This window comes from Euleptes europaea, chromosome 2 (assembly GCF_029931775.1).
Source record: "Euleptes europaea isolate rEulEur1 chromosome 2, rEulEur1.hap1, whole genome shotgun sequence".
Taxonomy (NCBI): Eukaryota; Metazoa; Chordata; class Lepidosauria; order Squamata; family Sphaerodactylidae; genus Euleptes; species Euleptes europaea.
The window spans coordinates 26,438,921-26,450,166 of record NC_079313.1 but is presented as its reverse complement, the minus strand read 5'-3'; the positions used below and the strand labels follow the sequence as shown (position 1 = coordinate 26,450,166).

At 46.0% G+C, this 11,246-nt stretch overlaps 1 protein-coding gene across 1 annotated transcript; it reads left to right on the top strand.

The window, feature by feature from the left end:
• Positions 1–1,708: 1,708 nt before the first annotated feature.
• RGS16 (regulator of G protein signaling 16) lies at positions 1,709–10,897 on the top strand. The gene is made up of 5 exons (XM_056844562.1): positions 1,709–1,764; positions 7,440–7,532; positions 7,946–8,007; positions 9,227–9,393; positions 10,542–10,897. Exons 1-5 carry the CDS (start codon positions 1,721–1,723, stop codon positions 10,740–10,742), a joined length of 567 nt encoding a protein of 188 aa, XP_056700540.1. The 5' UTR covers positions 1,709–1,720; the 3' UTR covers positions 10,743–10,897.
• Positions 10,898–11,246: the final 349 nt, after the last annotated feature.

Below are 11,246 nucleotides of genomic sequence, written 5' to 3'. Positions count from 1 at the left end.
AGCTTCAGAAAGCCAGGGCACGTAATAACTGACTCTGTGAGACGACATGTATCATTTCCTTCAATATAATTTTAAAACAAAAATGTAAAACAGGATTTTAAAGCTGAATGCAGATGATTAAGGCCTTACATGCTGGCCCAAAGAACATTTAGTCCAAAGTCGTTTGGGTGAGAAGGGCTGGGGAATTGTGGTTCAAAAACTAGGGTTGCCAGGCCCCTCTTCACCACCGGCGGGAGGTTTCTGGGGCGGAGCCTGAGGAGGGAGGGGTTTGGGCAGGGGAGGGACTTCAATGCCATAGAGTCCAAATTGCCAAAGCAACCATTTTCTCCAGCTGAACAGATCTCTAGCGGCTGGAGATCAGTTGTAATACCAGGAGATCTCCAGCTATTACCTGTTGGGGCTATGGCCCTAAAAATCCTGGATGTTTCATTTTGGGACTTACAAGTTTCATGTTGTAGTAGAAAAGAGGAAGAGTCCAGTAGCACCTTAAAGACTAACAAAAATATTTTCTGGCAGAAAATATTTTTGTTAGTCTTTAAGGTGCTACTGGACTCTTCCTCTTTTCTACTACTGCAGACAGACTGACACGGCGACCCACTGCGAAAGTTTCATGTTTGTAATTGCATACATGATCGCCTTATTGCTTCATCCATTTTGTATAATATACTTACCAGTTAGCCATCAGTGCTTGTGTTTTGGTTCTTGTAGGTGATCCGGGCTGTGTGACGGCGGTCTTGGTATTTTCTTTCCTGACGTTTCGCCAGCAGCTGTGGCAGGCATCTTCAGAGGAGTAACACTGAAGGCCAGTGTCTCTCAGTGTCAAGTGTGTAGGAAGAGTAATATATAGTCAGAAAGGGGGGGAGGTTTGAGCTGAACCATTGTCCTGCAAAAAGTATCAAAGGTAATGTGCTTGTTTTGCGAGGTGGGGGGTAACTACTACTTTAGCATGAGGTCCGTTTTGATTCCATTGACCAGGAGGTTGGCAACCCTATCCAAAACGTAGGCTGCAGGCACCACCATAGCACACGACCACCCGGTTGGCCGTCCCAGCGGCGGCTTGTCAGCCCAGCAGCCGAAGGCATCCACTGGTTCCCAACTGGGGGTCCGTGGACCCCCAGGGGTCCGCGAGAACTAAAGTAAGGTCCGCGAAACAAAGTTATAAACCCATCATAAATTAACGTTTTCAATTAAAAGTCCTCTATTATAAAAAATAGATATTCAAAGATTATTCTAAGTTTAATGTTTAACGAACAGCTATGATTAGAGTTTATTTTCAAATTGTCGGAATTTTTATTTGGAGCCTTGGGGTCCCTGCACCGAACAAAAAAGTCCTAGTGGTCCCTGGTCAAAAAAAGGTTGGGAACCACTGAGCGACGCCCTCAGGCCGCCCCTGTCGGAAGGGCACGAGGGGAGGGGGTCGGCCTCTCGGTGACCTGGGATGCGTCAGGGCCTTATCGGGCGCGCGCCCCTCTCCCAGCCAGGCGAGCCACCGATTCCCTTCGCCGTCGCCTCGAGGCAAGACCCAGGCGCGTTGCTTTGGCTCGCTCGCGCGCGCGCGCCCCCCCGCACCCTTCCCGCAGGCTATAAAAGCGCCGCGCGCCGCCCGGGCTCCCGGACTCGAGCAGGCGCAGGGAGGAGGACCCATCGGAGCTGCTGGCCAGCGCGAGGGGAGGCAGCCGCTCAGCCCGCTTGCGCCACGCCGCCCACCTGCCAGCTCAACATGTGTCGGGGTTTATCTGGACTCCCAACCAGCTGCTTGGAAAGGTAAGAGGCTGGAGGGTGTTTGGGGGACTCTGATTCATGGAAGGTTTTGCCCCTCTCTCGATGCACATTTCCCCCATCCGAATTCTCAAAACTCTGCAAGGGGGCTTATTGTTGAGTTTTGAGAATATGAATGGGGGGAAAGTGCCTCTAAAGAGTGGCAACACCAAGGCAAAACCTTCCATGAATAAATGGACTGAGCAAGCGATGGTGTTTTTTGGGGGGCGTTCTGGCTTGGCCATGCCCAGGGGTTCACGCGTGTGTGTTCGACAGTAGCTTACACTCGGGACGCGTCTTTTGAAAGGCTGGCTTGATTTTCCGAAAGAGACACAGGGAGAAATGTTGACTATTGCTTGGTTACCTAAACTCACATGTTACCGCTGTTGCTGAATATCGTTGGACCCGATGAAAAACCTCGCGTGAAGTTCAACTTTTGTATCTTTGTTCCATATTGAGCAGGGCCGCTCAGATAAAACCGTGGATACAATTTTAGATCTATTAAAATACTATGAAACGCTTCTGATGTTCGAAAAAGATTAAAATTTGCCTGCACTTCTATTACTTTCCCACCCAGCCCGCACGGAGTTTTCTTTGCCGCAGTTGCAACTAATGCCACTTGCAGGGCAATCCTGTGTAGGGTCACTCCGCGCTGTCCTTTTGATTGCCAGGCTGCTCCGCGGGGAGTAACTCTGCATAGGACCGCACTGCGAGCCGCTTCGATTGTGCTGTGACAGAGTCGCCCTTTAAATGTCCTGCACACATTAAAGTGGCTCAATATGCCACCAAGCATCCACGGGATCTGTTCCTCCGATATCATATGCTTGTTGCATGAGAGAAGGGGCTGCTGCCAGCTTCGACTCCGAGGAACGCTTTTGCGCTAGGGCGAAAACGCACGGTCGCTTTGGCCTCCTTCATTCCGTTTCAGCCAGAATCGAACGCTTGCCTTTCGCCGAACGCGCGTTCGAGCCTGGCTGAAACGGGGAATAAAGGAGGCTAAAGCGACCGTGCGTTTTCGCCCTTAGTAAGAAAAGGGGGGGGGGAAGTCGGTGGGGAAGCCAATTATTATTGATTATATTTAATACTGAAGACATGCACCTAATAATTTTTTATCGAGTCAAAGATTGGTATGTAGGATGTTCTGTCAAATGAGATGTATAGCAATTGAAAAATTATACACACACACACACACACACACATGTGTGTGTGTGTGTATAATTATATATTGAAAAATTATTAATTATTGAAAAATTATATATATATGTGTGTGTGTGTAATTTTTCAATAATTGCTATACATCTCATTTGACAGTACATCCTGCCAATCTTTTTATATATATATATATATATATATATATATATATATATATATATATATATATATATATATATATATATATATATATATAAAAAAGATTGGCATGTAGGATGTACTGTCAAATGAGATGTATAGCAATTGAAAAATTATACACACACACACACACACATATATGTGTGTGTGTGTATAATTATATATAGTAAGACGGGGGGCGGGTGCCTTTTTGCACTGCAGTTCTTCAAGGTGCTTCTGCAAGCAGGAGCGCGCGCGCACGCACACTCGGACCACACACCAACCTGGCGGGCAGGGGGCTAAGAATAGAAAGCGGCGCGCGCCAGGCAGCCACCGCCTCTCTGTCGCAGTGATGCGCCAAGCAGGGAGGCTCCTCCGGGCGGCTGCAGAAGCACCGCGGCTGGCGCGAGAGGAGGCGCGACCCTAACCTTAAGAGCGTGCACGGGCGCGCGGGGAGGGGGGGGGAGTCCCCAGTGGGTCTCCAAGGAGGGAACTGGGTCAGGGAAGGTTGGGAACTAAGAAATGGCGGGAACTCAGCTCTGTCCTCGGTTTCAAGCATGGGGGGGGGGCGCTTTCGTTTCTGGTTTATTGCTGTCGCTGGATATAAAGATAATTCGCAGCGGGGTCGCCGTGTTCGTCCGTCTGCAGTAGTAGAAAAGGGCAAGAGTCCGGTAGCACCTTAAAGACAAACCAAAATATTTTCTGGCAGGGTAGGAGCTTTCGTGAGCCACAGCTCACTTCCTCAGAAAGCTCCTACCCTACCAGAAAATGTTTTTGTGAGTCTTGAAGGTGCTACCGGACTCTTGCCCTTTTCTACCGCTGAATATAAAGTAACAGAAAGCATGGTTGCCAATAGGGCTGAAGGGGGGGGGGAAATGCCCCATTCCCTTTCAGACAGTTTAAAAATGTGGAAGTGGCCAGTTAAAGCTTTTTATGGCATAGAGCTAAATGGTAAATAACACCCCATGAATTGCTTTTGAAGAGGGACGTTTTTCCCTGGGCCTGCTGGCATCCCTACCAGTGCCCTGAGGAATAGCTTCACCCCAGAGTGATGGGAGGAAAGATAGGATAATTCAGACACACTTACAACATTGTTGTAGTAGAAAAGGGCAAGAGTCCAGTAGCACCTTAAAGACTTTAACAGAAATATTTTCTGGCAGGGTATGAGCTTTCGTGAGCCACAGCTCACTTCTTCAAGGTGAGCTGTGGCTCACGAAAGCTCATACCCTGCCAGAAAATATTTTTGTTAGTCTTAAAGGTGCTACTGGACTCTTGCTCTTTTCTACTACTGCAGACAGACTAACACGGCTACCCACTGAACATTGTTTTAGTTTCAGGCTGTAGAGCGTAGTGCCTATTACATCTTTAGCCTGCTCTTTCCACAAGGTGTTCAGGGCAGTGCGTCTGGTTCCCGCTTTTTCCCATTGTAACCTCACAACAATTCTGTGAGGTAGGTAAGGCCAAGAGAGTGTTTTGTTATTCCTGGCAAGTAGGGGTTTAGAAACCCAGTGTGGTCTAGTGGTTAAGGTGTCAGACGAGGACCTGGGAAGCCCAAGTTCAAATCCCCACTCCTGCCATGGAAGCCTGCTGGGTGACCTTGGGCCGGTCACATACAGCCCTGGCTAGTATTTCGATAGGAGACCTCCCGGGAATACCAGCCTCCTGACATGGAGGCAGGCAATGGATCTGGGAAGCCCAAGTTCAAATCCCCACTCCTGCCATGGAAGCCTACTGGGTGACCTTGGGCCGGTCACATACAGCCTTGGCTAGTATTTCGATAGGAGACCTCCCGGGAATACCAGCCTCCTGACATGGAATCAGGCAATGGCAAACCACCTCTGAATGTCTCTTGCCTTGAAAACCCTACGGGGTTGCCATAAATCAGCTGTGACTTGATGACAAAAAAGGGGGGATTTAAACCTGGGTTTCTTCAGGTCCAGGCTGACACTCCCACCCATTGTGCTAACTAGTAATCCGCTGATGCCTATCGGGTATGCCACATTATCATTGAATGCCCTCCAATCTATAGGTAAAGAGGACACAGGGACAGCACTCCAAATGAAGCAATTAATTTATTTAGGGTGTGTGTGTGAAATATACAAGCATACATTCAATGAGACCCTTGTGCCAGATTACCAACTCCTGTTTAATTACTGACCGGTGTGTTAGAAAAATGTAGAACCTGGGACAGTATAAAACAGCTCTCCTTCACAGGCTGTCAAAAGCCATTATAGGACAGGAAACAGGATGCTTAAATGTCCAAATTCCCTCTTGTAAGCCCCCCAAAAGTTTAGAATGATCCCCAGGATCTGTAATTCACATATTGGAGGAGCATAGACATCCCAGTGAAGAATAGCTGCCTTAACCACTCCACCGAGTGGCTGTGTGGGGTATTTTACTGGGTACCCTCCCCGCCGAATGCATGGCAGTGAGCCATTTTGAGTGTAAGCTCCTTGGGACAGAGACCGGCTTCTTTGTTTTGTTTATGCCACAATAAGCTATGAACACTGGCGGCAGCATATACATAAAATAAAGTGGCTGCTGCGACCAGTGAACATTCACAAGGGAAGAGAGGAAAAGGGCTCGGAGCAATGGTTTCTACCAAGACCCGTTCCTTTCCCAACCTCATAATTTTTTAAGGAGCAAAGGAGCAGTACCACTTCCTGCTTAAAGGAACCTTGGGAGAGAGAGGAAAGGGGCTTGTAAGATATGTGCCACAAATTGGGCATCTGAGACTAGATCTTACCCCCCTAGGCCATGCATTTTCGCAGCCTCCAGTGACCAAGGGCTGCACCTGTCTGGTCTGTTAGAATTTTTTTCCACTGGCCTGTGTCAGTTTGGGAGAGGGGGGATTTGAAGAGTCTGTAGCAACTATTGCTCTGCCATCCTTCTTGCTCAGTGCTTTGTACACTTGTCAACAACAACAAAGGGAACAGTTACAGATGAGACAGCTCATCAGCGAGTGGGAGAACCACGCTGAGCTAGCTTGGAGTGAGATGTCAGAGAGGAGGAAGCACTCAAGGGATACCAGGTGCTCCACAGTAGGGTAAAAAAGAAGCTGGTCTCTTAAATAGAAACAGTTACCAGATGCACAGCTTTGTGTTCTTTGGGAGTTGCTGTTCTGTTTGTGTCTGAAGAGCAGATGCCGCAGTGCAAATGTATTGAACAAGTTCAACAAAAAAAAACCCAACCCTGCTATTAAAAAAAAAAAAGAATTACAGATTTCAAAAACAAAATGGCCTTATACCGAAAGTAGTGAAATGTGTATACTAAAATGCAAGCTCTTTAAAACCCAGGAAATAGAGCAATTTGAGTTGGTTGGGTCACCCACCTTAACAGGTACTTGGTCACAATATGCCTTCTCTTGGGCACTGTGGGACAGAGGCCAGGGGACCAGACTTGTTGAGGAGGGAGTAAGCTGGCAATTTAGCAAAGTGTGTGTAAAGTGCCTTCAAGTCGCAGCCAACTTATGGTGACCCCTTTTGGGGTTTTCATGGCAAGAGACTAACAGAGGTGGTTTGCCAGTGCCTTCCTCCGCATAAGCAACCCTGGTATTCCTTGGTGGTCTCCCATCCAAATACTAACCAGGGCTGACCCTGCTTAGCTTCTGAGATCTGACGAGATATTTAGCAAAGAGACACAGCCAAATTGTAAAAATGGTAAAAGGTGGTGTGCCAATTCAGAAATAAACAGTTGCGTTTGATTAAATAGATCCACGGTCAAGATTAGTAGACTTAGATGAGATACATAGTCGTGGATGAACAGTGGAATAATAATGGACAGATATTAAATAGAAAACTAGGTGGCTGCATTAGAAATGTTAAGCCTTTATAGCTAACTTTGGAAGCTTAAAGCATTTATGTTTTTTGAGTTGAAAATCAGACTGAGGAGCTTCTCAGTGCAATTCTAAATAGAGTTACACCCTTCTAAGTCAATTGATTTAAGTGGACTTAGAATGGTGCAACTCTGCTTAGGATGGCGCTGTAAATTGCTTCTAGATAGAATCCCAACCTTGTCTTGTGCATAGATGAGGATTAGATGCCTGATTTAAGAATTTTGTGCAGCTGAAAAGCTTGCTTGTTTGCTCACAATGGAAGATCTGCTAGAAACATTTTTCCCATGTCTGTATTGTATTGTATTTCTTGTGTTCTGTGAAGCATGCAACAACTGTCAGCCTGTTTATATATGCACATAAAATTATTGGCCAAACCAGTCAGGTCAGCGGTGAGGTCATATAGAGGCTATACTTCTCATGCTGAAGCACGTCCTCTCCTTTAAGGAGCATGCACCACTGCCCCCTAGTGGCTACTTTCCCCCTTTTGGTATTGACATTCCGTTTTCCTGTTTTTCAGAGCCAAGGAGTTCAAAACCCGTTTAGGGATCCTACTTCATAAACCAGAGCTGGGACATAAGATTGGGAACTGGAGCCATAGCACAAAACAGAGGTAAGCAAGGTGCTACACCAGCCCTAAATTATGAATTTACTATACAGAGAGCATCTAGCTACAGGAGGAAGGGGCTAGAAAGAATACAGAGCAAGACATGAGAACAGTTGGTTCCTAAGAAGGAGTCACGACTAAGAATTCAGATCAGTTGCAACAGAACCATTGTGTTTGTGATTTGGCTGCTCTTCAACCCTGAGCTGACCTGCACAAATTAGAAGGAAAAGTCACCCAATTGAATGGGACCATTGAGTGTCTAAGCAGTATCTATCACTTGCTGATAATCTGATAGGTCATATCTCAGTTCACAATTTCTGGACTTCTTCCCTGTTTTCTGCCTTTATTCCTCAACCCAAAATTACCCAAACTTTCACGTCACCCAGCAATATAATCCAAAAATTTATTCTGTTCTCCAGATATGCCTTGGAAGAAGTGCTTGGATGGAAGGAATCTTTTGACCATTTATTGAAAAGTAAAAGTGAGTATGACTTTCTTGGAGCACATAATGTTCTAGCAGAAGATTATACGAGTAGCAGGGATACGTGATTGAATATCTACAACTAAGTCCCCTCATCTTAATAATAATTACGTGCCATCAGGTTGCATCTGGCTTATGGCAACCTCTCAAGGGGTTTTCAAGGCAAGAGAGGAACAGAGGTTGTTTACCGTTGCCTTCCTCTGCATAGCAACCCCAGTATTCCTCAGTGGTCAATACTAAGCCAACCCTGTTAAGCTTCCAACCTCTGACAAGATCAGGCTAGTGAAACCTAGTCAAGCTGCTCCCCTCATCTTATCTCCCAACAAAACAGTCATGCTTTATACCCTACAATAGGTCAAAAAGAGTAGAATATTTTCCCGACATGCCAGTATACAACTTTACAACACCACTGTTTAGGAAATGCATGTCTTGATTCCCCGAGAGTCCTTCAGGATTTCTGCCATCTTCATCTTGGAGAATTGTCCTTCCTTCTGGATTAGACAACCTTCAATGGACCCAGATCAGCTCTGGTCACCAATAAATGGGAGGTTAGATTGGTCATAAAGGGGACAGTGTGTTTCTTTAAATGACCCCATAATCCCAGAGAAAGATCTCCACTATGATTTAAATAATTTCTGCCTTACAGACAAGTCATCTACTGGTGGTGTAGTGGTTTGGAGCGGTGGACTCTGATCTGGAGAACCGGGTTTGATTCCCCACTCCTACACATGAAGCCAGCTAGGGTGACCTTGAGCTAGTCACACTCAGCCTCACCTACCTCACAGGGTGTCGGTTGTGGGGAGGGGAAGGGAAGGAGATTGTAAGCCAGTTTGATTCTTCCTTAAGTGGTAGAGAAAGTCCGCATATTAAAATCAACTCATCTTCAGTTTGTGTTCTAAGTTTGTTGGCTTGAGTAGATCTATGAAGTAATTTACATTCTAGAAGGACACTTTTGCATGTTCTGATGCTTATTCATATGAGGCTTTGACACACACCCCCCAATTTTCTCCTTTAAAATAATAGGAGATGAGGGTCTTACGGTGCAATCCTAAACAGAGTTACACCTTTCTAAATCCATTAAATTCAGTGGGTTTAGAAAGAGGTAAATCTGCTTTTGATCGTACCGTTAGTGCTTTTTCTTGGTACAAAACCAGACTTCTGCTGTTTTTTCTCCCCATTCTCTGTTAAACTGGATATTCTCTGTTCCCTCTGTTCACAGATGGAATGGCAGCATTCCAAGGCTTCCTTAAAACAGAATTCAGCGAAGAAAACCTGGAGTTTTGGCTAGCCTGTGAGGAGTACAGGAAAACCCGCTCAAAAACAAAACTGGTTTCCAGAGCCAACAGGATCTTTGAGGAGTTTGTACAAAACGAGGCCCCTCGAGAGGTGAGTAAAGGTCTCGCAAATGAACTCTTTGCTACTGGCAACCAAATGTGTTGTGTTTTAGCTAACCCGGGTATGTTCTCATGGAGCAGTTTTTCCACTTCCTGCATCGTCTCAGGAACAGGGAATACACCTAATAAGAACAACTGTGCTGGATCAGACCCCTGGCTCATCTAGGCCAGAATTCTGTTTCACATAATAACCAACCCAGATGCCCTTGGAAGACCTACATGCAGGACGTAAGGCCAAATCCTCCCCTGTTATCCCCTTGCATTGACATTCTGTGGGACTACCACTGAAAGAGGTTTTATTTCTAACTGCTGTACCTGTGGCCTGTTCTAAATGTGTGCTACAGGTGTTCTAAACTATGTCCCAGCTATGCCTGAATGTTCCACCTCAACCTCAACCTGAATGTTCCCCTCAACCTATCCTATTATTGGCAGCCATTAAAGAGGAGATATTATATATTTCTCCTACACAATGGTGTTCAAATTGGTTGGGGGGGCGGTAAACCTATTCACTTCCCTTGGTATCTTGGGCTGACCTGAGGAAGGTAAAGGCCACATCTATAGTTTCCTGAGGAATGTCCCTTCCACTTATCTGGCAAAGGCAAGGGTGAAGTACTGGCATTTGTGGCAACAGGAATTGACCAGCAGACCCTTATGAGGAGAGGGAGTTGAGGTTTTGGTATGCTACCCCCTTATTCCTTTGCCAGTGGCCCTTCTGCCAAAACTAATTGCTGATCAATAGGTATAAGGTGGACAGAAGAAAATGGACTTCTTTTTTAATGCACGTTTCCAGCACACAGAACTGCTTATTCACATCTCTTGTCTACTGTGACGTATACCCTAAACCGTATTCCTTACTTACAAGTTACTTCCTCCCTTGTGTATCTCTGCAGTACTCATGAGATTGGCAGATTATTAAAGTCCTCTCAGCTCATAATATCAGTGTAGGTCTGTTGGAATTTATTGGCTATGCTTTGTTACAGGAATGGGGGGAAGGGACATTAAAGTCCAGTGGTAGCAAGTCTTTTTCTGATACTGAGTGAAAAGAGTTTCAAATATGGTATTGGGATGCACATGGTTGTTTTTACACTCATCACCTTAGGAAATGCACAGTAATACGAATGTGGTCTCCCTTCTTTACAGGTGAATCTTGACCACGAAACTAGAGAGATGACCAGGAAGAACCTCACGGGTGTCACTCCCACTTGCTTTGAGGAAGCCCAAGCCAAAACCTACACCTTGATGGAGAAGGACTCCTATCCCCGATTTTTAAAATCCGCCTATTACCGAGACCTGGTAGGACAAGCAGCAAGCCACAGAACTGGCAAGCCCACCCACACCTGAGTCAGCCCATTGTCACTGCAAGGAACTGTGTTGAGGGAACAGAGACCTAGAATGAAAAAGAAGAGGCAGGAGCCTAAGAGGGAGGTGCTAAGAGCTTTTGAGCAGCGGAGTTTTGGCTGGGGCTTTATCCTTGCCAGAATGCCTAAGAACTCAAATGCTTCCATATGCCCAGGAGCTGAACCAGAGGGGGAGGGAGAACCTCCTTATGTGATAAGAAGCCAGGAGTTTGTGTTTCAAACAAAACTCTGAAGAAAATTGTACAGGGAAGAACTTGCTATCCAGGCAAGAGAAGGAAAGCGGAGGAGGAAGTGAGAATTGAGTGACAGATAACCAGGAAGGTTGAATTCCTCTCTAAAACTCCACCACCTGTCCACCATCTGCTGAGGACCATTATGTCTGGGCATCCTTTTACATGCACCTGCAAAAGCTGCTGTCTTCTCTTAGAAGCCTTTCTCTGCTATGCCAATCAATACAGACAGCAACCTGTACATGTAACGCACAAGA